Source organism: Syngnathoides biaculeatus, chromosome 9 (genome assembly GCF_019802595.1).
Source record: "Syngnathoides biaculeatus isolate LvHL_M chromosome 9, ASM1980259v1, whole genome shotgun sequence".
Lineage (NCBI taxonomy): Eukaryota > Metazoa > Chordata > Actinopteri > Syngnathiformes > Syngnathidae > Syngnathoides > Syngnathoides biaculeatus.
Genome location: NC_084648.1, coordinates 13,089,505 through 13,117,332, shown reverse-complemented (window position 1 = coordinate 13,117,332; position 27,828 = coordinate 13,089,505). Strand labels below are relative to the sequence as shown.

The 27,828-nt window shown below is 40.7% G+C and overlaps 2 protein-coding genes across 2 annotated transcripts in view; both read left to right on the top strand.

Annotated features, from left to right (window-relative positions):
- LOC133505796 (cilia- and flagella-associated protein 251-like) overlaps positions 1 to 1,197 on the top strand; it is a 48,688-nt gene extending 47,491 nt beyond the window's left edge. Inside the window, exon 5 of the mRNA XM_061829258.1 lies at positions 663 to 1,197. Within this exon, the coding sequence (XP_061685242.1) occupies positions 663 to 707 (45 nt within the window). The 3' untranslated portion in view covers positions 708 to 1,197. The remainder of the gene's footprint in view (positions 1 to 662) is intronic.
- Positions 1,198 to 20,276: 19,079 nt separating this feature from the next.
- The window catches only part of LOC133505795 (F-box/WD repeat-containing protein 7), a 33,334-nt gene continuing 25,782 nt past the window's right edge, over positions 20,277 to 27,828 (top strand). Inside the window, exons 1-2 of the mRNA XM_061829257.1 lie at positions 20,277 to 20,686; positions 26,904 to 26,986. Of these exons, the coding sequence (XP_061685241.1) occupies positions 20,648 to 20,686; positions 26,904 to 26,986 (122 nt within the window). The 5' untranslated portion in view covers positions 20,277 to 20,647. The remainder of the gene's footprint in view (positions 20,687 to 26,903; positions 26,987 to 27,828) is intronic.

The window sequence follows — 27,828 nt, the reverse complement described above, 5'->3', positions numbered from 1 at the left end:
AAGCTTACAATCTGTAGTTAAAATCCATCATATTTGTTTCATTTAAAATCCATTGTGGTGGTGTTTGGAGTAAAAAAAAAAAAAAAAAGATAAATTGTGTTCATGGACCTGACTGTGCCTTTACCAGCTTGACATTGCTGCCTTATGCTGCGAGGCCCTCACTAACAAGAAATCTGTCTTTTCCCCTCGGTGTCCTGCCACCATCACTCTTCTCCTGTGAAAATCACATGAACGCACAGGTAAGCAAAATTTGACTTGTTTCACAGCTTTTTTCCCGTGTGTGTATATATGAAGGGGGGGAAAAAAGTCCTTTGGCGTCTCACTTTGCTTTATGATTGATAGAATCTGCAGGTATTCCGGTTCATAGGGAACTGAATATTTGATCATCACCTCCAGGGGGCAGCATGGCCACAAAATTAGAATGCTCTGTTTTTGTCCTTCATGTTTCAAGAGGGGAATCTTCACTGTCAAATTTTGGCTGTGGTTATGGACTTGAATGGTCTTCCCGCCTACATAGCGCTGCTAATTTGTGAAATTTGGGTCCACTTAGCACACACTCCTCAAACCAGTCTCCTACATTTGAGTATGCGTAAGTAACATTTGTGCTGATTAGATGCGCAGTGTTTCTCCTCTTCTTTTTTTTCCCCCCCCCCCACATGCAGATCCTCCCGGCTAGAAGCTTGGGTAAATATTCTGGAGAGTACTGAGAGTGCACTCACAGTAGCAAACACTGCATTAATAAGCGAGTTTGAAGGAGTCCTTCGCACATAAAAAAATGAAGCTGCCAACATCCTTGGATGACTCACCACAAGGTCGTTGTTGAAGATCAATCAAAGGAAATAGTTGAAAAGTTTCACTTGAGGAGGAAAAATAATCTTCACAGATGCGCCGACCAACACAACAATATATGTCATAATAAAAGTATTCTGATTTAATTTGAGAGCGCCATCTCAGAGTAAAGTAACCTCTCTACCCAAGAGCAGCCTCGTTATCCACTTGGAGGTTGACTTTTAGCATAATGACCAATGAAAACATTAATTTTACAAAACTGTTATTGCAACAAGTATACCCCCAGCTATGTGCTTAAAAAAAACCCTCCAACTCGTCCTTTTTGTCCTCATCTTGAAAGTCCTTAAGATGCTGCCAAAGGTCTCAAAAATGTGAACTGTGCTGCTACTACTTTTTCTATATGCCAAAATCCTTAAATGTTTTGAACAGATGAACAAAGGTATATTTTAGAGTTTGCTGTTCCTGCATTTGTACTTTCACACAGCCACGTAGCATCCTGTAGTCGCATAATTACATACCTGACATGAATCACTTGGCGTCAGTGTCTGGTTGGGGCGGCAGATGAAATCGGACAGTTGCTTCTGACACACAAAGGGTGGGAGAAAATAGCGTTTAATTACAGTCACTCACCCGGAAATGCCTCTCTGGGACTTCTTTTTTTGAGGGGGTGGGGTACAGTTTGTTCAGTTCTGAGCGTCGCCTGTGCCAGGGTTTTAGCAGATTTTCCTTGAGAGTCTGGCAGAGTCTTAACTGGATAAAGTTGTGTGGGGAATAATCAAGGAGCTGGCATAAGCACGTCTCAAAAAGCTCTTGCTTTCTCCAACCAGCGGTACCTTGACTTTACGAGTGCCCTAACTTATGCCTTTGAGTTACGAGCGAGCTTCAAATACGCCGACGCTCGAGTGAAGCAGGGGGAAAAAAACGGAGCAATTGAGGTTCTGTAATGCCCAGGGATGCACGATAACTTTGCTACCAGTTTGATAACTGATATTGGTATTTCTCCAACGCGATACCAATAACATATTTTTTTATTGGTTTATATCAGGGGTCTTCAAATATTTCCTGGTAAAGATCCCCAAACCTGATGGAAGTCTAAAGTGGGGACCCCCTTTTTATGTACATTGTATTTAATGGTGTTTCATATCAAACTTATTCATCCATTCATTTTCGACACTGTTCATTGTCTTTAGTGTTGCTGGTGTGCTCGAGATGATCTCAGCTGACTTTGGGCGGGATGTGGGGTCTGCCCTAAACTGTTTTTAGAGCACATACAGTGAAGAAAATAAGTATTTGAACACCCTGCTATATTGCAAGTTCTCCCACTTAGAAATCCTGGAGGGGTCTGAAATGTTCATAGTAAAAATCCAGAAATCACAATGTATGATTTTTTTTCATTTGTTTTTTAAACAAATTATTTGTGTGATACAGCTGCAAATAAGTATTTGAACACCTGAGAAAACCAATGTTAATATTTGGTACAGTAGCCTTTGTTTGCAATTACAGGGTTCAAACGTTTCATTTAGTTGTTCACCCGGTTTGCACAAACTGCAGGAGGGATTTTGGCCCACTCCTCCACACAGATCTACTCTAGATCAGAGAGCTTTCTGGGCTGTCTCTGAGAAACATGGAGTTTCAGCTCCCTCCAAAGATTTTCTATTGGGTTTGGGTCTGGAGACTGGCTAGGCCACGCTAGAACCTTGATATGCTTCTTACAGAGCCACTCCTTGGTTTTCCTGGTTATGTGCTTCGGGTCATTGTCATGTTAAAAGACCCAGACAAATTTTCTTCACTGTACGAGTAAAAACCATTCGCACTCACATTCACGCCTACAGACTATTTAGTCTTCAACTAATCTATCATGTTTGTTTTTTAAATCTGGGAGGAAACCAGAGTACCCGGAAAAAACCCACACAGGCACGGGGAGAACATGGAAACTCCACACAGGCGAGGCCCGATTTGAATCTGAGTGCTCAAAACTGTGAAACAGATGTACTAACTAGTCAGTCTCTCTTTATACTTGAAAAAAATGACTAGTTAAAACCATCTGTGATACAAATGTAATATTTTTCATGTATCTATCTCAGTGCTTGTATCTCAAGTTTGGGCTCGCAAGTGAAAGCATCTTATGATCGATGACCTCTGTCTCGAAAAACTCATAAGTCAGGCCAGTCGTATGTGAAAGCACTACTCTAAAAGTATATTAAGAGCTTGATCATAGAACGAATTAAACACATACTGTAAGTCAAGGTGCGATTGCTGTGAGGCTATAAAAACGACTCCATTCTACATAGTCCATGCTGTGCTATTTCCTCAATGAGAAATAGCAAACAGCTCATTACCCTAGTGTAAATTGCTTTTTATGGTGACATGTTAACAGTCCCAACTCTTATGACGTTATATCGGGCCTCATTATTCCTGTTTATTTAGGGGGGAAAAAAACATTGTTGGAGAAAGAGCGTGCAAATGGATAGTTGGTATGGGGGGGGGGGTACTCTGAATGTCGTTGGTTTCATTCAAGAAGCATCCGTCATCACCCCGCGCTTTACTGTGTGCATTGGCCTCCAGCGGCAGCCCCCCCACCCGGCCAGCTCTTTATCTCTATATTTAGTAGCATGACTCAGGCCAGTTTTCACCTCCTGCTGAATGCACGTATTTGTCCTCAAAGAAATATTGGTTCGTGGTTTTTCCCAGGCTAGAGTAGAATTCGCAGAACCGTTATCTCACTTTAGGGATGCAAGCTGGCTAAAGCTCTCAATATGTAAAGGGATCTGGAGTCAACCTATTAAAAACTATGCTGATACTGTTGTAGAGTCATAATTACAACAAATATATCGGTGAAAGCACTGAAGGATGCCCTTTTACTCTGAGGACAAATTTGTCAGTACAAATCAACATCAGCAGGTTCAATCATAATCCTACAAAAACTTCACATTGCCAAGGTGTGAGTCAAGACACATCACATGATGGGTAAAAGCAGAGAGCTATCTCCAGACCACCACAAACTAATATTTTGCAAACAAAAACACAATGGCATTGGTTACAGGGACATATCTAAATTTCTGAACATTCCAGTGAGTGCGGTTGGGACCATAATACATCAGTGCAACACCAATCATGCCACCATAAATTCGCCTCATTGAAGTGCTCCTTGCATGATTTCTGACAGAGAAGTGCAAAGAATTATCAGAATTATTCAAGAGCTAATGACCACCTGTGGAGAGTTTCAAAGAGACTTAAAGTGAGCTCATACTGTTCTGGGAGAATATTATCTGGTCTGGTTGAGCAAAGTGTAACTGTTTGAATGCCATAATTGATGCACATCACATTTGGAGGACAAATGGCATTGCACATCACCTGAAAAACACCATACCAACAATAATGTCCAGAAGTGGGAAAATTATGGTGTGTGGCGGCGTTTCAGCAAATGCTATTGGAAAACTTCACATTATTGAAGGAAGGATGAATGGGGGAAAATGTACCGAGACATTCTCGACAAAAATCTGCTCTCATCTACAAGGACGGACATTACAGAAAGATAATGATCCAAAACATACTGCCAAGAAAAAAACTCAATTGGTTACAAAGATTAAAAAAAAATAAAGCTGCTAGAATGATGCAGCCAATCTCCTGACCTGAATCCAATTGAAAAATCTATGGAAGAAACTGCATCTCAGTGTCCATAAAAGAAGCCCACGGAACCTTTAAGATTTTAAGACTGCTTGTGTGGAGGAATGGGCCAAAATCTCACAAGAGCAATGCATGCACGTAGTTTATCTATACAGGATGCAGGCGTCTTGAACCTGTCATTGCAAACATAGGCTTTTGTAAAAAGTATTAAGTAAGTACCAGTTGGTGTGTACAATACCTTTTCTCTGTCTCATTTCACATTATTTGTTCTAATTTGCATGTGGACGACTTGAGTTTTTACCTCATCGTCTGGTTAAATTTCATGCCAGTGATGTCAGTGGCACCTTTGGAAATATATTTGATAAAATGGGTGTTAAATCCTTACTTCAGCCGCTGTACATTGCTTTTTAGTGATCTTGTATAATCTTGATCATATTAATTAATTGACAGTTTTTTTTCCCCCTCTGCGTTTCCATTTTTTTGAATGGATTGAGTGCCTATTTAAAATTGAAAGTGAATGTTTTTGCTTCGCTTCCAAACCATTCTTAGAATTAAGATGTGTGCATTTGATGACTGTCAGTGTCAAAGTTTAATCCCTTGTATAAAAGTTGACAAAGGTTAAAAAAAAAATACAGTACTGTGCTTGGAAAGGTTTACAAATGAAAAATTACACCGAGTCATCACTTCTGACTCAGCCTTTAGCTCTGAATTTACACTCCACAATAGCTGGTAGAATTTGCTAATTGATCCAATAATAGAACGTGGGTATTCATTAGCGAACCGTGTTATCCTAAAGGCAGTATTAAAAATTTACAATTTAGCATTAATCAGATTAACACTCTACCGAGAGCTGTTATTTGGGGGAAAATGTCATATTGCAACGGATTTGCTACTCACTGCAGGACGTTAGACAGACAATTTGATATTCTACTATAGTCAAAGTGGTCGTTGCGTCGAAAAACTGCTGGAGTCTGTTCCGAGTGAAGATTTGCGTGCAGCGCAACTGTTTGAACCTCATTGCAGACACCCGCATGTGTACTTCATGCTTCACCTGTCTTCATCTTCTGTAGACCGCCTTCCTTCACACGCTTTCACCAGATCAGCATGCAACAGTGGTGTTCACAAAGTGCTGATCTAGTCCACCTGGCTTCCCTTTTTAATTTTTTTTTTTTAAATTTGCGGAGAGCTAGTGATTTGGCGGATTCCCACAGGGCCCACCACAGAGCCTCATGGCCAGCATGTGTTCGGTACCCGGAAGGCAGCTGTGGAGAACACCTGCCTCATTAGTGCAGACTTTTTTTCCATTTTAAAGAAATATGTTACTTTTTTTTTTTAATAATCTGAATCAGTGAACATGCTTGTGAATTATTTCTATTAAAATACGAAGAATCACAAATTATAGAGCCCTTTAAAGCGGAACTGGGCAAGCATATAGCCTCATGGGTTTTGTTTGATTTTTAAAAGATGTGCCAGGTAAACAGTAGATGAAGTATTAAAAAAATACCATTAGAATTCTCAAGGATTAATTTCTGCTGGCACAGTGAACGACTGGGTAGCACATCCTCCTCACAGTTCTGAGTACTGGGATTCAAACCCCTCCTTTGTGGAGTTTTGCATGTTCTCCACGTGCCTGCGTGGGTTTTCTTTAGGTACTCTGTTTTCCTTCCATATCCCAAAAACATCCATGGTAGGTTGATCATAGACTAAATTGTCACTAGGTATGAATGTGAGTGTGAATGGTTGTTCATATGTGCCCATGCGATTGCCTGGCAACCAGTTAATGGTGTATCCCACCTCCTGCCTTCAGTTAACAGGGATAGGCTCTAGCATACCGACGACTCTAGTGAGGATAAGCGCTGTAGAAAATAGATGGAAGGATAATTTCATTTATAAAATGTCATGTCTTACATAACCAATTTTAATAAAATGCATTTGTAATCTAACAACATGACCTAACCAATTATTTATCACGTTTTTTTTTGTCCTGTTTGGCAGAATGGAGAATCTGTATTCGTTTTCTGCCAGAACAGTTTTATGAAATTGGAGTTTCAAGGCTTCCTCATTGATTTTTTTTTTTTCCCTTTGTATTGTTTATTGAGGGTCCATCAGTCGAACAGAACAAGGTTTCTAGATGGGGAAGAAAACAGACAATAGATAGTCTAAACATCCATCCATCCGTATTCTACAACTTACTGAGGTCTGGTTGCGGAGGAAGCTTTAGCAGGGACACCCAGACTTTCCTTTCCCCAACCACTTCATCCAGTTCTCCTGGGGGATCCCGAGGGATTCCAGCTAGTCGAGAGACGTAGTCTGTCCAGCGTGTCCTGCATCATCCCTGAGGTCTCTTTCTGGTCTGACATGCTTGGAACACCTCACCAGAGAGCCATACGGGATGCATCCGAAATCCCAGCCACCTCATTTTTTTTACGTTACGAGTATGGTCACAGGATGAGACCAATGTAGTCAACTGGGGTCGGCTGCAACCAGCCCACTCGTCCTTATGGTGATATCAGCTCTAGTGACCGTACCAGTTCATCTGATTAAGCTTTTTCCAATTGCTTGTTACCAAATGGCGTATTGAGTTGTACCGCATGATAACCGTCCGGTTTTGTCGTTTGGTTCAGAGGTAGATGCGTTGACCAATAGTGTAAAGACACTTGCGGTTTCCTTCAAAGATTGAAGATCTGCTGGGGCATGAAATTTCTGCATGAGATGTTATCTTTATTCTTTGTAAGGGGGGGGGGGGTTGTCTTCATCCCCATGAAATTGAATCCTTAATCAGCACAATCTGCTAAACGTCTTCACTAAATTGCCATCCGTACGCATCTCGCCGTAAACAGCAAGCCGGAGCGTTATCCCCGGACGAGGCCAGAGGCGCTCACTGCAGCCTGGGGCCAACACGAAGAGAATCCTGTTGCCAGGCAACAAGTTTACAGATGAGGGGGGGTATGTTGCTACTAGCAGAGTCCTCCTCTGTTGCCCACGCCCCTGCCTGTCCTCTGTCATCGCGACGTCATGATTGGATCTGCAGCTCGCCTGGCCTGTTCATGTATTGATTTGATTTGAGTCTGCTTGGTGCTTCCAGTCAGTGCATCCTTCCACCCTCAAATCTTTGACATCAGTCAGGTTGACTGCTCTTGGGCTGCCAGAAGGAAATAAAATCATTGCAGATCCAGTAGTTGTCATGTATTTAAAAAAAAAAAAAAAAAAAAAGAAATGAAATCCAGTTAGGCAAAAACTAGTACACCAAAAAAGATGCAATGAAACTTCGTTCTCATAAGGTGAAATGGTGATCTTGTTTGATATGTTGGCCTCTCGTGACGTTGTGCTTGATGGCTGAGCATCATTTGGAATAAGTGTCCCATGAAAAAAAAGAAAGAAAAATGTCCACTCAGAATTGTTTGATGCCTGCTGAACTGAGCTCTCGTGGGGTAGAGTGATCTACGGTATGTTGTACTGATGTCCCAGATGAGGTCACGTATGATACAGATGCATATTTTTGGAATAGGTGGACCAAAGAAAGGCACTAATCTCTATTCTCTGATGAGGTTTGCTGAAGTTGGTTGGGTATGATATAGTTACATGATAACTTTGCATCTTTTCGTATTAGTGGCGTAACAAAAGCCAAAGAAAAGTCGAATGCCTGTAAAATATGCTGGCCTCTGGTGAAATCATGCATGAAATCTGGTTAACTTTAGAATATGAATCACCATAAAAGCCAAAGTAAAAGAAAAACACAGAGCTCATTAAGTACTTGTAGAATTGAGCTCTTGTGGGGCGTGCCTGCATCTAAAAGAATAAGGTGATCTGCTGGCACAACAGTGGTGCATCTTTTTAAACAAGTGTCGCAATAAAAAAAACGGGGGGGGGGGAATCCCCAGCGGACCCTGAGGTACTTTAAGAGTATTCTTTCTTTGGCGGATTGTCTCAAGTGTTCTAGCCATCTGATGCAATATGATATTTCATGCATCTTTTGGAATGCAAGTGGTGCAAAAGTAGTCACGAAGAGTCAAAGAGAAATTGAAACACATACACCATCAGCCTTTGATGCTTGCTGAACTGACCTCGAGTGAGGTGGGCTGAAGTCTGGCACAATAAGCTCCTCTGGAAAGCATCTCAAAAAGAAGCCAAAAAAAGAGAAGACAAATAGCCAAAGAAAAAGCAAAATACGACCAGTTTGTCTTCTGAAGTTGCCCTGCTGACATGACTGTGCATATTTTGGGGTGTACTTTGAAAAGAAGAACCCAAAGAAAAAGCACCAGACTGTTTAAAACAGCGCACGTTTTTTTATGTACTCATCATTTCATAGTTTGTCTGCCTGGCGACTGTGACTTTGTTGGGTTTCACACATCTACAGTGTCTGCTGTCTTTTATTTCTTTCCTGAATGTGTAATCTGCCAAGTCACCCCCGCTGTGAAGGGGGCCCCTTGTTCGTGTCGTCTGCCCGCCAATCCTCTGGCCTCTCGTGCACATTACCATACAGCTGTCCTGCCGGATGTGGTCTGAGACGTAGCCACAGCAGATGGAGCGGTCCAGATTAAAAGCGCCATGCACATGGTCACTGTTACGGGTCACCCTTTGTCAAAAGCCGCAGGTCATTTATGGTGTCATGGCTTGGATTGGTGTAACGGGCCACACATCCCCTCTGTGTGAATGAATGGGTGATGCTTAGGCAAACAATTCTTGTGCTCGTCAGTGTGGTTTGATAGATGTCGTAAGAAACAAATGACAACATAGTCATTCAAAGTAGGGAAAATCAACCCAATAAATTTCTGTTTTGAAAAAGTTGCATTCCTTAGGGCAGGGGTGACCAGACTTTTTTTGACCGCAAGCAGCCAGTCTCTCGCGATCTATTGACGGGGGTGGGGGGTTTACTCGCTCTTTGCCGTGACTGTTGTGGAGAAAGCAAGAGAAAGCCGGTAAATAGGAGGCCAGATTGCTAGAACTCGCCTTAATGTGCACGCGATCGATGTATTGGCCTCACCTGAATCAAGCGACGAGATGGATGATAGATAGACTGATGGGTTTTTTAGGCACGCCGTCACGCGATCGACCAACACTGCTTGCTTCAGCGCTCGACTCATTGAGCTCTTCTCCCCTAGGGAATGAACCCCAAAATTCAGCCCTCGAAAGCACTTTCTTTTACAAACACAGATTTTGATGGATATCTCTTCATTAGTAGAGCCACAAAAAGTCGGAAGGATACAAACCGGAATAAACTCAAGTCGGACATTTTGGATTAAAATGGCAATTTTAGGGTCATATGGGCCATCTCCTTGGGTCCTTCAAAGATGAACATGTCCTAGAGATTTGTCTGGAAGTTACCAAATTTGAACCACATTGTACAGGACCGATGGGTAACACTAAAGTATAGACAATTATAGTTTTGTTTTGTTGTGACTTCAATCATCATAAGCGTTAAAAATCTGAAAAGTCATGTTTGTAAAGACACAGGAAGTCTGCAGTTTTGGTTTAAAATGGCCATTTTAGGGTTATTTCCAGGGGTCCTTTTTAGGTGAACTGGGTCCTAAAGATTTTTTTTTAAAATCCAATAGCTACCAAATTTGAACCACACATACAAGACACCGTGTGATGCTAAATTCCAGAATTATCTTGTTTTGGTCAACGCAAAATCTTAATCTTAAAAGGACATGTCAGAAAAGATACAGAAAGTCCACCATTTTGTGTTGAAGTAGCCATTTTAGGCTCACTTTGGCAAGGGTCCTTCAAAGATAAACACAGTTTATTGCTGTTCATAAGTGCATCGCAGGCCAGAGGCTGCCCGTCCCTGATTTAAAGGCACACTGAATGCTTTGTGTCTGCATCATTCAAATACAAGGGCATGTTTCCCTTTTTCCATGCCATCTGCTGCCTCAGTGTTGTAGACACTCCATAAATCCTTCTTAGCCTGCCTTAGCCCAGGGATTCCCAAACTGCAGTTCTCCGAGATTAAGTGTCATGGTGGTGTGGTATAATAACTACACGTTTACATTGGGATTCTTTTTTTTTTTCCTCTCTCAGAGTGTGAACATGCTTTGTTTTTATTCTGGCCATAACTAAAATAATAGTTGTGACCAAAAGGCCATTAAAAATCAACCCATGCCTGGGAGTTGGTGGTGCATTATTAAACAGTGCATTCATTCTTTCATTGTTTGTGGTCTCTGTGCAAACAATTCAATGAACAGCACCTCCTACGAGCCTTTTTTCAAAATGGTCCACGACAGTTTTGACCTCACATTTGTTTTCTATACGAGGTAGGAGGACGGTGCCTTATGCGTACTCGTAGCGTGGAGGCGTACACTACTGCAGGAACACTGTTTGCGTCTCACACACACAACACAGTGTATTGAGGATGGAAAGAGTGCAGAAAAGCCTGGCACAAAGCGCCGCATCCAGCCATTTCCCCTTTTTCTTGCACTGTAAGCTGACTCACCGCGATCGCAAATGCAAGCTAAACTATTGGCCTTATTTTATGTAATCAGTCTGTCCTGTAATATAACGTTTCCACCTTTGTTCTTTGGTGAGCTTGTTGGACATGCTTTCCAATGACAAACACGATACAAAACTGTATTATGAGGAAATATTTCATTTCATTATCCGTAAACAGTGGTGCCTTGAGATAAAAGTGACTTTTTTTTTTTTTTTTTTTTAAATCTTGCAACCCAAGTGAGGATGAGCGGTGCAAAAATGTGAACACATGATAAATTTTACTTACATGCTAACGGTCAGTATCAATAGTTGCAGTATTACCGCCCTTTGCGCAAAAGATTTTTGAACACAAATGGAACATGTAAATGGATAAAATAATAATACTCACAGCTATACATTCTTAAACATCTGCAAAAAATGACCATTCATTTTCCTTATCGCAAGCAAAGGGGGAACTTGCAAACTCCACATAGGCCAGGCTGGATTTGATCCTGGGTCCTCAGAAATGTTAACCAGTCGCTTACCAAAATAACTAATAAAGATATTTCCTGAGTAATTATGTAAAAAGTTCATTCTCTTTTTGTGTCTGCATTACTACAGAATTGTACCGGCCAGGGCAGGCCCATCAGGACTACATACAGAATTGGATTTTAACGTTAAATTATGACGAACAAATTGTTTAATGCTTTAAATTCTATGTCTTTCTCAATTTTAATGTACAGTATTATAGAGTGCCATTTTTCTCTCTTTTTGGGGGTGGGGGCGGTCCTTCCTTTCAGAGGGCAAAAATGACTTGAGATTTTTGTTCTGAGTTACTTACTAGCATGGTCACAGAACAAATTAAACTTGTATGTCAAGGCATGACTGTGAACAAGGCTTATTATTAGGGATTTAGGCCTAGGGGTCTAACACTATGGCAAAAATCCTGCTTTGGCATAGCCCGGTTGTACAGCCAAATGTGAGTGCCAAATTTAAATAAATACATCGTTGAATTAATAATTAAATGCAATATTAATGCTTTGTCCTTTTTTTGTCGGAAAAGCAGTACGAATAGTTTGTCTTCATTCTCGGAAACAAAGTGCAACAGGCTGAGCAGTCTGAATTGTTGTGCTGGTTTGGTTTTGTGGTCCTCATCACATCCATGTTAAATGATTTGACAAATTTGATGTAGTTCCAAATACATATTGCTAGCCATGACGCCCTCTAGCTCAAGGGTGAACAACGCTGTTTACGTCCAGACTACGTGTGTCGCTGTAGCTTGTGCCAGTCACACCTCCTGTCTTTTACTATATTTAGTAAAAGATATTTAATTTCTCATCAGACAGTCACAATTCTAATCATTTCCATGCATTCTCCATTCTCTTAAACGTCAGCTGGTCTTGCATCATTCCATGTATTGTCTCAGTGATACTTGCGGCAAGTTGCATCATTCTCATTCAACCCCCAAAAGATTTTTTTCACAAAGATATTTTCATTTTCCCCAAGCTTCATCTTGCTTGGATGGCCGCCTGCAGTTCACCTGTGCGGTCTCCGCTGGCCCAAAATTGTCTTTTCCAGTCCAGTCAGGTCGCGCTTGCCATCAGCTGCTCTGCTGGTGGCCCTTCAGAGATAGAGCTAATCTCAAACGGGACACTTTGGACAACCTTTGCTCTGCAAGGATGCTGGGTCGACACATTTAAACGAGATCAAACGCACCTTTCAATGCATCAAATTGGATTGTAAATCAACACGAGTTGCCTGCATTCTTCACTCTGATCCATTTGTGCCGCTGCACTGTCAAACGTAGCCGCAAATACCCGCTCTTTACATTTCACAAACCTTGCTAATTATGCTACTTCCTTACACGCCTTAGATTTGTAGCCATTGTTAAACCATTATAACACTCCAGGTGATGTTTTAAGTCGCTATTTTTGTCCTACCTTTCCTAGGCCCTTTTTTGAAATTTGCTGCTCAAATAGCCACTTCAAACCAAAATTGGACATTCTGATTAATTTAGGGCACAGGTGTCAAACTCACGGCCCCAGGGCCAGATACGGCCCGGCACGTGATTTTATGTAGCCCGCAAAGGCAAATCATGTGTGTCAACGTCCATGATTTTTGTTAAAATCTGTTGCAAATTTTCAAATCGACTCCTCAAGTAAATATTTTGATGGTTTCACAGTTATAACAGCCCTTTGGGTGAAATGATACCTACAATGTGGCCCGGAACAAAAATGAGTTTGGCACCCCTGATTTAGAGCATGCATCCTTTTTTTTTTTTGTTTTGTTTTTTGTGCACCCTGTTTTCAAAGACATGTCCACTCAGTTTTGTGTCTACCGATGAATTATGAGTGAGGTCGGGGGTTGCACTAGTTTATCAGGCCCATTTTTGCTATAATTCCCCTTCAAAACGGACGTTTCCAACCTTCCTCTTCAATTTTTGGCATGGCTCCATGAGATGTTTTCATGTGTTATTCACCCAGTTTTGTAGTGATTGGTGAAACTGTTGTCAGGGGATTTTCTTTTCTTCTGACTTTCTAAAGGGCTTTCACGAGTGAATTTTTGGGCGATGCTCATGTTGTGGACCCCTAAAATACATGAAAAGATACACCAGACAAATTACATCTTCTGTCAGATTTAATACATTCCTCTAGAGTTGAGACTCATAACGGATAAAGTACCTTTTGTTATCTTAGATATGTTATCACCTCAAATCAAAGGAGAAGCGAAGGCTTTTCCAAATTTCTCTAAGGTACAAAAAATGATTACAGTTCTGTAGATAAGTGAAACTCTTCAAAGGTAGTGAGATGAAATCGAGGTCAAGGCGAGACTGTATCAGGAAGTCCCTAAATGGATTTTCTCAAATGATTTTTGGTTCCTCATTTTGAGAGTCAACACCCAACAGGCACAGCAAAGTGTGTAATTTGTGATGATTAAAGACCTTTATCCACCCGCGTGTACAATAAATGTGGATGCTGCAGCCAGGAATCACCTGGCATGTCACAGATAGATTTCCATAACTTCCCCCTCTCTTAAATGCCACAATGGGCTATGAACAGCTCCGACTGCATCCACACGCAAAAGCCTCTCATCGTTATAGTATTAATTAAACATGAGGGAACAATTTTACGAGTATCTGGACTAAAGAGTGCCGCACTAACTTGAGGGTTTTTTGATTTACGAGGTGTCCCTTGGCCAGTTTATTCTTTTTTTGGGCTGTGTTTCAAATCAGAAGAAATATAGAAATTAATGGTGCCGCCGTCAACATGACGCTTTTAGCCATTTGTCGAACAGGACGTGCGCGCGCACACACACGAATGCAAAATGAGAACACTGAGATGAAGATGTAAGCCCAACACACGCAAACTAATTGTCCAGCTGGACTCCACCTCCTGACGTCACTCAATCAGCCACACCCCTTGAAGGCACACACCCAGCATGCGAATACTACAGTGTAATTAACCCATGTCTGGGCATTTTAATAACTACCGTAATTCCCGGCCTACAGAGCGCACCTGGTTACAAGCCTCGCAGAGTACATTTGTAAAGGAAATACCATTTGGTATAACATACGCTGCAGCTGTGTAAAAGCCGCAAGTGCCCACATTGAAACCCGAGATATTTACAAAGAAAGACGGTACACAGAAAAAGTTTAACACTACCGCCACGCTAACACTAGTGCTAACGCTAGCGCTAGCATGTGACATATTCCACCGGTCTCATTCTTAACTTTTCCGCTCGAGTGCCCCCTTAAACTGCAGCGTGTGGAAAAAAATTGCGGTTTGTTGGTTCGAAATTATGGAACTCGTACTCATAGAAGTCCACGTTGTCATGAGCTAATTCGATTACACAGTTAATTTATCATTAATTATATTTCAGGGTGACAGACGAGCAGTTAACCCTTGCCTTACAGTTAGGATTTCAGAGGTTTGAATCTCTACTCCATTCTTCCTATACGCAGTTTGCATGCTATCGGGGAGCTTGTGTAGGATTTCTCCCACGTTCCAAAAAACATGCATGTTAGGTTCGCTGAAGATAAAGAATTGTCTTTCGGTGCGAATGTTGAGTGTCTTGGGATTGTCTAGAAACCAGTCTGTGTTGTACCCTGCCTCTCAGTCACCTGGGATAGGCTCCAGCTCATCAGTCTCTCGAATGAGGGTAAGTGGAATATAAGATGGACGGATTTTAGGCTGAAGTTATTTTAAACAATTCACCATTTTAAACAGGAAATTAAAATCTTATTACAGCATTTTTTTTGGAGGGGAAGGGGATCTCTTCCCCCCCCCCCCATTCAGGACAAATGACTGAGCATGTTTTCATATTTTCCTTCAAATATACTTAGACGACCTCTCAAGGGTTAAGAAAATGTGATTTATTCCAATAACCCGAACACTATCCTTTTGGGAGTACCTAATATCAGAGGATTAGCTCCTGGCTGTGTGTGTTAAAGCTAAAACGTTTGTAATTTCCCCTAAAGCTGTCCGGCTGCACTGCAGTGTTAATGAGCGTTTCCACATAGCCTCTGCTGCATAAAAGAATTTCCTTATTTCCCCCCCACACACCCGAACAAAACCAACTTGCTCTATTTGAGTTTTTGTAGGTGTGACCAGTGGGATTTAGGTTTTGATGAGCAGTAGGTCAGTATCGGGCTAAAGGGGGTGGTTAAGGCTTCACAAAAGGGCCAGAAGGAGAGCAACAAAGGGGAGGCCGGCCCATTGAAAGGCCACTGCGCGGCCTCTCCTGCATGCCGGGCATTCCAATGTACCGTGCAAAGGTTGGGCGACGAGATGGCCTTTTCGGACCGCGGTCTTGTCAGATACACCCGGCGCTTTCAAAGCCATTCTGTGCACACCTGAATTGCTCCGACGACACCTAACAATACCTTAGCTCAGCTATTTGGACAGTTTGTCGGTCGCTTACCTTGCAAAAAAAGCGAAGACTTGCTTACAAAAAAAGAGATAAACATGCTGTTACAAAACAGCATGCAATCATACACGATATATGATCGTGTGAAACAAGAATCCAGTTTGTACTGTACTTAAGTCCATTTAAATGTTTTGTGTCTATATATGCTTTTAATGCAAATATTTACTTAAATTATCACTTAACTATTACGTTAGCGCAGCTTAGTTGTATAGGGTTAGGGTGAAACTTGGGTGCAAATTTGGGTTAGTTGTAAACCAGGTATCCCCTGTAAAAGGTATGAAATTTTGCAAAATGCTTTGAATGGGATGGGATGGGTAGCACGGTGGATGGGCTGGAAAGCATTGGCCTCACAGTTCTAAGGTCCCGGGTTCAATCTTGGCCCCACCTGTGTGGAGTTTGCATGTTCTCCCCATGCCTGCGTGGGTTTTTTCTGGGCACTCCGGTTTCCTCCCACAGCCCAAAAACATGCAACATTAATTGGATACTCTAAATTGCCCCTAGGTGTGATTGTGAATGCGACTGTTTGTCTCTATGTCCCCCGCGATTGGCTGGCAACCAGTTCAGGGTGTACCCCCGTCTCCTGCCCGTTGGCAGCTGGGATAGGCTCCAGCACTCCCGGCGGCCCTTGTGGGGATAAGCGGCTAAGAAAATGGATGGAGGGAGTAGCACCGAATGAGGTCTTTTAAATCAGCGTTTCCCAGCCATGCTGCAGCAGATCCCCAAAATGTTTTTACGATAAATAATGTATCTTGGTTCATCTATCCCTCCCTGTGATTTATAGTTAAAGACACTAATTAAATGCTTTTCCATTAGATGACAGAAGGTACATTGTGAGTGCTTTAAAAAGAGATCATATTTATTTTAGCACATTTGTTGTTTGGTAGTCTGCCGTGAGACTCTGTCATCCTTCACTACATGAGAATTCAATCTTTGCGATCCCACTATATCAGATTTCTCTATTATTTAACTTTTTTGTGTTATTTGTGCAAAATTTTGGGGTTGTCCCTTGTTGTTGCAATATATTGCTTAGATGTTTTTAAAAACCTTTAAGTGGCGCACATGCTATAAAAACACCGTGTGTGTTGAAATAAGGTATTTTCTATATCGAGGATTTAGCTTATTGCAGGGGTGGTCTTTAATGTAACCCCCGCAATGGATGACTTTTCGCATTTGCCCCTAACAATAAAAACTCACCAAATTTGCTTTCAATATTGTACACGCCTAATAACTTCTGTTGTGACACACAATTATCATTTTAGGAGCAAATCATTCTGGATGTTTTGAATTTAAAGTAAAATAAAATGGTCAAGCGTATTGTTGTAGTATCGTCTGTTTTATTGTAGGGTGGTTAAAATCGGATGAAGGAACACTCTTTGTTGTACGTGCTTTTTTTTCATTTGGTGGTTTCATATTTATGGCCTTGATGTGTTTTTCATTCAAATAGGTTCCGTAGCATAAGATTGTCTCAATCTGTTAACAGAGAAACCACCTGCTAAGGATGTGAAGTTTTACTTGAATGCTTTTTCTTATATCATCAGGCCCTTTTGAGAAATCTGCATTCATCCAAATAATTTTGAAAAAGTACAAAAATATATACCCTTTCTTTTGCTTGGTGAATGCTTTGAATTTGAAGTAAAAAGAGAATTCCCATAATAGCAAGTTGTTGTTTCTCTCTGTGTGCCACTTAATAACCGGTGCAAATACTTTTCGCTCAAGATGAGGGAAGTGAATGATATTCCGAAACAGCTGTCGGGCGAAAGACTGCAGCAGTTCCTCTCGTCCCAAATCCTGCTGGTGGGAATTCTTCCAATTCGGGGAGAAGAATGGGCCTTAATGCCAGGTGGTGAACTTGAGGTCAGAACACCTCTCAGGCAGTGACGAGTCACTAAACATGAAGTGCATCGTTGTCCAATTGTTCTTTTTTTCGGGGGCGAGAATGAGTATTGGGGGTCCCCCTTTTGAATGAGTCCCAAATAAGAAAAGCTGAAGTGTGAGCCTCATTCCAGGCATGGCAAATGCAAGGCGTTGGGTGGGTGGGGGGTTGATGAGTAAGGAAACGATGAATCATGGCAACGGGCGAAGGATAATGGAGCGTCGTCTACGGGGGGGTCGAATTAACATCTCCTACAGCCACCCACGCGACTGCGGCGTTCACGTTTGGCGGGGTCGGGTCAAAAAGGAAATGAAGGCTAGAGCCACGGCTATCTCCCGTGTGACACCAACGGGCTGCGGAGAAAATAAATAAGTGAGCAGAGGTCAACGTTTGCAATTATCGGCGGTCGTTTCGACACTTGAGTTTGTTGCGAATGCAGCCCTTTCGTATCTAGTAGAGGCAGGGGACAAATATCGACAAATATCTCTCGCACAGATGCATTACTTGCGTCAGAACTAGAGGTGCACATATAAATTAATTAATTAATCTAAACTAATTGATTATCAAATTAGTCTGACAATTTTGATTTTTGGGGGGATTTTTTTTTCTGAATGGAAACTTTTTTTTTCCCCCAAGACTAAAAAAAAATCTGAAATGTAATGAAATGTAAATAGTAAATGTATAAATATATAATATATAAATAATAAGTAATATATGAAATAGTAAAAGTAAATGAAATGAAAAAAAAATTTAAGACAAAAGTCCTATCGTAATAGTGTAATTCCCCCCCGCCCCTCCAAAAAAATACTAATTTCACTTTAGTTTTTTAAATATCAGGTCTACATTTACGACTTTATTCTTAACACCCCCCGCCCCTTTTTTTTTTTTTTTTTTAATAGAGATATACGGACAGCCCTGTCTTCTATATGTGAACATTTCGATAACACAAATTAAAATTCTGACATAATCACACCCTTCTTTGTCATCGGATCTGCTGCCCGGGCTTTTTTTCCTGTGGTGTTTCATGGAGCCATCTGATGCATTACGGAAGTTTGCACACTGTTGACTCTTCTTGGTGGACAAACATTCAAATATTCAGAGATGCAGTCTTGAGCAAATATTGGCGCTGCAATGCACTTTAAGTACAAGTACTCATGATGACTGCCTATAAACACAAGTTTTACAGTTTTTTCTCTCTCTCTCTCTTGGACAAATGACGAAAAGGTAGGTTTGGGCAATCTTTAGCCTTCTGAGATGGATCAACCGCTGAAATATGATAACCTGATTTTATTTATTTTTTTACCCCTCTTTTCCATTGTATTTTGTTTAATACAGAGCTGGATTTCATTTTTTAAATTAACTCGTCTATAGATACATAAAATTGCAGCTCTGTTTCTTGAAAAAAAAAAATTATTCTTCCAAAATTTCAAATTACTTTCCCCCCTGAAAATCTAATTTTGATCTAGAAAAAATACCACTGTACAGTATTGTCATAGTAGGATTTTTTTTTTCATAGTAAAAAGAAACGGGGAAAAAAATTGGGGAGTGGGGGGGGTTCTGAGGGAACAGTCTGATTTGGAAAAATAAAATGACTTTTTTTCTAAAAAGAAAAGACTTTCTTTACATTAGCACATCACCTCTAAATACATGTAACATTTTATTTTTTGATTAAGTGATTATTTTTTTGTACTATTGCACAATTTTATTTTTAAAACTTGGGAAATTTACTCATACAACTTCATTCTTGTATTAATTTTTCCCCGAGTATGTTCAAAATAATCTGAGATATTGTGAATAATACAATATTTTTTTAAATGTTTTGTATAAAAGATGAAGTGCTGAAAGCTCGATTCCCCTACATTGTTGTTGTTTCAGCTCCCCTTAGCTCCTCATAGGGGATAAAATATACTGGAGGATGTAGTTATTTTGAATGTATAAATGTGTTGCTGCACCATTTGTGCTCAAATTTCAGTTGCTTAAATATTTAATACATGCCTATCTATGCATTTCCCCTTCTGTTTTAGCATTAAAGTAGCAGATTATAGTGTAATCTGTGTGGATGTTTTAAACAGTGTAATTATATTTTAGTCTGTTAAACAGTAATTTAAACTAGAAGCCTATTTTGTGAAAAATACTGTAGTTTAAAGTTCTGTTTATTGTGAGTGTTACGTTGCTTCTATCTCAAGTTTGTACTCGCAAGTCACAGCAAAAAAAAATAAAGTGACGGTAGTATTAAAAAATAGTGTATTCAGGGAATATCTCACGGCAACACTATTTTGTGATTGTGTTGCTAAGTGATATTTTTTTTCCCCCAGCACTTCCTTGATGTAAAAATAGCAATAATGCAAGGAAGAATTAGTTTTAGGGCGTGGTGCATTGTTCGCAGTTGCTTGTCCAACAAGTGGTGATGGTGGTAGGGTAGGAGTTCACCTTTCCCGCTTCAATCGGGTATGCGTGCAAATCCTGGGAGAGGGCGCTGCACGCAGGACTGCACCATTCCTGTCCACCGGGGAGACTCTCATGCGATCCATGCGGAGGAGTCGCTTTTTTTTTTTTTTTTTTTTTTGTGTGTGTGCAGTGTGCGCAGAGGAAGAAGGGGACGCACACTCTACTCTCTGCTTTCCGCTCCTCCTCCTCCTCCTCCTCCTCCTCCCCTCCGATTCTCACTCCCAGCTCGCCGGTGCTCGAGCCTCCTTCCAGTCGAACGCCGCATCGCGTCGTTAACGCGGATACGAGTCTCCGTTTTCGAGCCGGGGCGGTCGGACTGGAGCTCATCGTCGCCATCGCCGGGAGGGGTGGGGGCGGTTCTACCGAAAGCGACGCGGGCAGAGGGGTGACGTGCCCGAGCATGTTCACACCCGAGGCGGCGTCGGATCTACCTGCAAGTCGGCCGCCGGCCTCACGCCGTCACAGCCCCGCCACCGCCCCCGCCGAGGCACCGCCACACTCCAGTCAGCGTCACTGAGCAGGAAGGAAGCGTTCGCCGGCTCCGGGGAAAAAAAAAAAAAAAAAAAAAGCAGCACCATGGGGTTCTACGGCACTTTGAAGATGATTTTCTACAAAGTGAGTCACCGCGTCGCCTTGCTGTTTCATCTAGAGCGGCTTTATTATTATTCGATCTTTTTTTTTTTTTTTTTGGGGGGGGGGGGGGGGGGGGTTGCCACTCGCCGGTCAGGTTGGTCGGTCACTGCGGAGGACTTAAAGCGACGCAGCGCAGAGGTCCAGCAGCCCCAGGAGGCCTCGCTATATTGCGTTTATTTCTTTATTTTCCCCGCTTCGGTTTCACCCTGCTGACTGTTACCAGCTTCGACACCGAAGTGAAGGCTTTTCATTTTTTTTTTTTTTTTTTTTTTTTAGTATCTGAAAATACGCAGACTTCATTAATTTGACGCAACGTGCTGTAATCTCTTGCTTTAGCGAATACACTAAATCCGCAACTGGTGGGAGGCGGCCCAAAAGTGGTTCCGTTTTGGGATTGACTTGTGGACAGTTGATTGCATCCAGGGCTTTTCTTAGTAAATTGTTTTATGTTAAAAAGCATGCGCCATATCTCATTCATTGGATTAGTTTTACATCAAGTGTGCATTTTTTAAAATATATAGTAAAAAAGAAGATAAGCAGAATTTTGTCCTTTGTTTTTAATTTTATATTCAACTTTAATATGGGTGCGTTCACCAGCAATGTAACAGGGCAGTTTTTGTCCCTAATATTTTTTTATTTTTCAATATATCTTTGTAAATTATATAATGGTTCAATGTGAAACATCACAACGGGATGGTTTTTAAATTCTTCCAACACAAAGGCCTTCATTTTATTTATATATATATACATATAAAGATACCTGATACTAAAATCCACCTTAAAAATCCCACAATGTCAATGCTCAGTCTTTGGTCATATTTGTCACGTGATATGTATTTGTTTTAATATTTTAACATACTAATTTTGGCATATTGGTGCTCGCAATGAGCCTAATCCCAGACTATAATTTGATGAAAATTAGTTTTTATAAAATGTAGATTTCTACCGCCTTGTTAAATAATTAATGATGGAAAGGTCCAAAATTGAATGAAAGTGGCTCATAAAGGTGTTTTTCTATTTTTTTATGCATTAAAATTTCAGTTTGAGGCAAACCATTGACAACCATTAGGTTCAAAGATGTATGAAAATTTTTAAAAGAAAAACATGCTGATCATTATACATAGTCCGTATCGCCCACTCCTTAGTCATATTTAGTGAAGGAGAGGTATTAAGTTTGATTAAATCTGCCATTTAAAAATCTCACTTGACTTTCTGCAGCCTCCAAAAACCCAGTTTTTGCCTTGCTTTGTTTTTAATGTTCTGCAATGCGCTTTGGACTCATTTGTTTCAAGCTGTCACAAAAGGCTATTGTATTTTAAAAATATATTTGTTGACTCGTAGCGAACTGACAGGAAAGTGAACAACATTGGCTTGTTATGCAGCAGCGGTCGTCTCGCATGCATGTGATCTGTTGCCTTTCGCAACCCCGCACTTGAGTACATTGAACAGGCTCGAACCTGAGGTAATGGGTCACTATGTCACCCTGCCTGAGGTAGAATGCCCTCCAGGATACATTGGGTGGAAGCCCTGAAAAATGAACGTGACGGAACGTTTGGACAATACACAGCGCATGCCATATGCAGACTTGGGTTGTGGTTGTTCTACAGTGGTGCCTTGATTTATTTAAGTTTAATTATACTTTTCAAAAGTTGAAATCTCAAATCAACTATACTTATTGAAATTAATGTCTTGGTCACTAATCTGTTTCAGAGCCCCAAAACAAATGTTTCTAGCACTTTTTCAATAAATAAAAACAGCTATAAATATATATAATATATATATATATATATATAATTTTGCATTGACACATACAGAAATGGGGTAGTTAAATACTAAGTAAATTATGACTTTTTTTTTTTTTCAACTTGTATTGCTGAGTTCTACAGTAAATTTCAATTGGATGTGGCATGAAACAGCTTGGAGCAAGCACACTTTTTTTTAACAAAAAAAATTCACTATCTTCCAAAATACACACACCTCAGCGAAGGCAGAATTGACGACATAAGAGATAAAAAAAAGATGACTCAAGTCCATTTTTTTAACAGTAAACTAAAGCGAAAAATCGACCGAGCAACACCTCGTAACTCAAAACTTGTAAGTTGGGGAACTCGTAAAGTGATGGTACCACTGTGTTTTTTATTATAAGACAATGCACAAGTTAGTGTCTGGAGCCATATTGTCTTTTGAAACACGGCAGGATTTTGCCCGTTTGTTCAAGACATCAAAATATCATCAAATATCCTTCGTTGTATGTCTGACATGCCAGATAGAGTGGGGGGGGGCTAGATACGCTCATTAGTTCACATTCCCTTCTCGTTCTTCTCTTCACGCACAAGAAGAGGCTTGTTAGATGGTTCCTTTTACTTCTCCACACCGGTATTTTGCTTGATGGTCTCTTACATACGTATACGCGCACACACTTTAAAAAAAAAAATAAAACACTTCCAGGATCTCTTTGGCTACTAAACTGCCATTGCAGTGAGATCACCACTTGGTGATTGGCTTACAGAACCGCGATTTTCACCAAAACAAATTACCTCTAACCCTGACGCGAACACACACACACGCACGCAGATTATGTCTACATCAGTTCTAACCGCTGGCACTCCCATCGTTGGCTTTTTTTTTTGGGTCCATTTCCCGCCCTTGCCAACCAAAATGCGTCACAGCATACCAAATGACTGCACCCCTTTGGCTTTTTGATCGCAAGAATGTAAACAGGAAGAAGTTTACTGTTTAAAAAAAAAAAAAGTTATGCAGCCACAAAATATTTTTCTATTGTGGATATCTTTTCAATGTGGACAATCTAGCGGGTTACAGATTGCTGGCAAGTAGCTTTAAAAATTAGGCATATATTGTATGATTTTTAGAAGCGTTAGTTTTCCAGTTCTAGTTCTAACAGTACGACGATTCAGGTCTACTTCCACTTATTTCCAGTTGTCTGCAGTAAAAGTTTAAACTGTTAAAAAAATAACAACATTGTTTTGGTAGTCTGTAGACATATAAAACCATAGCCACAATACATTCTAAAACCAACAAATGAAGGTATTGTGCACTGCATGACCAATTTAAGCAGAGTCTTGATAAAATTATTGAAATTTGGAAAGTTCGTCTGTTTCTGCTAGTCTATGCTTTAAGTGCTATAAGTGCAGGCAGTGTTCAACGCTGCCGTTAACTGTTTTGGAAAAAAATAAAAACAGCCAAATGCGGAATTGTGTAGATGGGCATTACCATAATAGCATAAGCATTCAGGGGCAGAAGTTCAGAAAATTAAATGGTTTCATCTGTTTTTGCTACCTACGTCACCATTTTAATTTTTAGTCATATCTGATTAGTTCCTTAGATTGAGCTTTGATCGCTTTCTCGTGAAGACCAAATTACAGCAGAATATTTAGCGTTTGTATTATACTATGTCTGTACTCTAGTAGTCCACATCAAAGCAAAGCAAATTTATTTGTATAGCGCATTTCATACACGAGGTAACTCAATGTTTTACATGATTAAAGGCATTTGAAAACAGAGAAAACATTTAAAACTGCATAAAAACAACGAAAATGACAAACAAAATATATAAAAACAAAAGGACAAACCCCCATACAATGCAAGAAATATGAAAAATGGCTATATTCTAAAAAGCACGAGGAAAAAAGTTTTCAACCTGGATTTAAAAACATTCACACTTGGGGCAGACCTCACCTCTGTTTGCAATTCGTTTTATTTGTGTGCGCAGCATAATAGCTAAATGCTGCGTCAGCATGTTTGCTTTGGACCCTTCTTTTTCTTTCGGCTTGTCCCGCTCTGTGCTCCACTATTTGACCTGAGTCAGTCGATCTCAGAGCTCTACTGGGTTTGCATTTCTTTCATGTATTCGGGACCTAAATCATTTAGTGATTTGTAGATCAGTAGCAGAACTTTAAAATCTATTCTAAAGCTGATGGAATCCAGTGCAAGGACTTTAGGATTGGAGTTATATGATCTGACTGCTTTGTTTTGGTCAGAATGCAGGCTGCAGCATTCTGAATTAGCTGCAGCTGTTTAATACTCTCTTTTTTTTAGGGGGGGGGGGTCAGAAGACCATTACAGTAGTCAAGTCTTCTTGAGATAAAAGCATGGATGAGCATCAGACAAAATTAAACAGATGCTCTAAGATGTCAGCGTCATATCGACACAGCCTTCACAATATTTGTGTATCTCCTGAAAAATTGCAAATAGGGAGCAAAAGTTCCCGTACTAGTGGAAACCTTGCGGGGCCAGTATTGAACCGAATTTCGGAAGTCGGTGTTGTCGTTATCACCACCGAGACTCATGTATAACCTTAACTGACTGTCTTTGGCTGTAGAAACCGCTCATGACCATTTTCTAGCGACAATGACCGTAATTTACCAGATTTCTGATGGGGTTAGGTTTTTTTTTTTTTTTTTTTTTAAAATTTTGTGTTCTCAAATACAAAGTTGGAAAACTAAATTTTCTAGTTAATGCTTTGTTTGACATGGGTACATTTGTACTCTGCCATCATTTCAAACATTGCAGCACCACCATGATCCCGGTAGGGCAATGCTGAAATTACCGAAAACACTAAAAGTGATCATCAATTGCTTTCATTGTGTTGGCAACGGAGCCACCTTCACCATGGACACAGCTTAAGGTATTTAAGGGCCGTCATGGATCACCGCCGCCCACTACGTTGCCTAGTTTTCAACATTCTTAATCCCCCCTCCACTGTCGCCATGTTTGTTGTCGAAAGGTTACTCCGAGTGGGTAACGTGCAGCTTTAGAGGCTCTCGCAAAGTCTCATTTCGCATGCAAGTGGGAGGAGGAAATCATCAGTTGTGCTTTAGATCACAGTCTTCATGTTGCCGAGGGGGGAGTTCGGGTGGCTGTGGTGATACATTAGCATGCTAGTCATGTACACGTGCTTCTCCTTCCGTCAGTTGCTTCATCACATTTATTCTGTAGTATGTTTTTGATACTGAAGAGGCTGGAGACAATAACTTGATAGCATTCCTGGCTGTGTTTTAAGGATTTGGGTCCTAATTAAAAACCCCAAATGTCCCCCCTTGGAACTGACTGTTCAGCAGGGGCGACACTGAAACTGGCCAAATTATAGAGGCTGACCAATCTGGAGGAGAGACGTGTTATCAAGCTTCTGCAGGGGAGGAAAAAAAGAAAAAATCAAGCCTCTGCAGAGCCAGCCATTACGGCATCAACTATTCAGGTTTTCTCAGTAGTTATCACACAAACAGCAGAAAAGGTAATGTGGGGAAGTTTTTTTTTTTTGTTTTAATTCTAGCAGACCTCACATACCTTTATCACGGGCAAATATAGTTATTGTAATGAATCCTTGATGCCGACGTCAGAAAAATGCTCTCATATTGCTATCAGTTTTGATTGAGTTAGGACATGCTTCATATACATGTGCATGATGATAAATTAGAACAGAGGTTCTCAAACTTCTTGATTTGGTGATCTTTTACATGGGAGAAATTTTCCCACCTTCTCCTTTAAAATTCCAACACTAAACACAACTACCATATAAACCCCTAAATGTCAAGGTAATTGAAAACTCACCTATTTTGGAGTGTGTTACATTGTTGTGTCCGAGTCCCCAGTGATATCCAACATGGTGATTCAAACCCAGAACCTCTTGACTGTGAGGCAGGGGAGCTCACCATTTCACCCTACAGACGTCTGACTCCATAGGAATATTTTTCGTAAATGAGTTTTTCTATGTTCCCTCTGAGTGGCTGGCCTCCTGCCCGTAGATAGCTGGGCTAGGCTCCAGCACTCTCGTGACCCTTGTAAGGATAAGCAGCTCTGCAGATGGATGGATCGAGTACCTTAACGGCTGGATTTTTATATGCTGCTCTTGCATTGGCTCTCATTAGCTTGTATACAGCGTATTGCCTAAAATATTGATCCTCTGTTGTTTGCCTCTCCATTAGCATAAATGTGATGCTAGGAGATTTTTAATATGCTGAGTAGCAGACACAATGCTAACAATGTCTGAGGTAATTCTGCACCATGTTGTGGAGGGGAGGGGGGGGGGTGTATCATGACCTGCTTTTTACCTGCCTGTAGAACTTGGCTTTGTTGGATGTGAAACCACAGCTATTCATAAAAAAAATGTCTTCCCATCTCCTCCAGAAAAGCTTAATTGATGTTAGTGTGCCTAACAGCATCCTTTTGTTTTTGTTCTTAGATGAAGAGAAAGTTGGACCATGGTCCAGAGGTCCGATCTTTCCCTTCAGGAAAAAAGCCCTGCAAAGGTCCCGAGTACCAGAGGTGAGCTTCGGGCACACAATAAAAGCCCCCGCCCCCCCAAAAAAGTGACTTTAATGCGAGTAATTAGTAAGCTTTTATCTGGATTAAGAGTAGCAAAAAAAAAGAAAAAGAAACTGGGTCATTTGACAAAGGTGTCATTTAGAGTGTTTCTCACCCATGTTGAAATAGTCAAAACGTGGAATTTCGAACATATTGCAAAAAAAAAAAAAAAAGGCAAAAGAGAAAAATTATTTTAAAGTAGTTGGGCTCTGCTCTCATTGGTATAAGTTCAGCCAAAAATAAATGGAAAGGAGCCGGTCTCTTGACTTAATGACAAGCAGTTTTTCTTTTGGAGTGTGTTGCAAAAAGCCAAGAAAAACTTCAACTTTGGCTATGACGATTAGTCAAGCTTCTTAAAATAAGTGTCACCAAAAAAAGCAAAAGTGAGTAGTTTGATAAAAGTCTTGTTTGGAATAAGTGTCATTAAAAATAAAAGAAAAAAATTAAGTATTTTGATGTAATTGGGATTAAGGTCCTCAAGTGTCCAAGGTGAGCTTCATCCACCTCACACCGACGTTGTCACATGCCTTTCGTGCCATCCAACATCAAAAGAAATGAAATTTTTATCGGGCGCTAGTTTTAGCCTCAAAGCGTATTAAAGGCCGTCAAAGGGAAACAAATCCGAGATGTTCAAACGGAATGCTTTCCCGCCAACCGCCCCTGACGTTTTCCCATGAATACTTGATGCGTGTTGTTGCCACATTAAAAATGCACACACAACAGGCACTTTAAATGTGACCATGTAGCCGGCAATGTATCGGCATCCTGGCTCATTAAATATGAATCAATAATGAAATAGACCC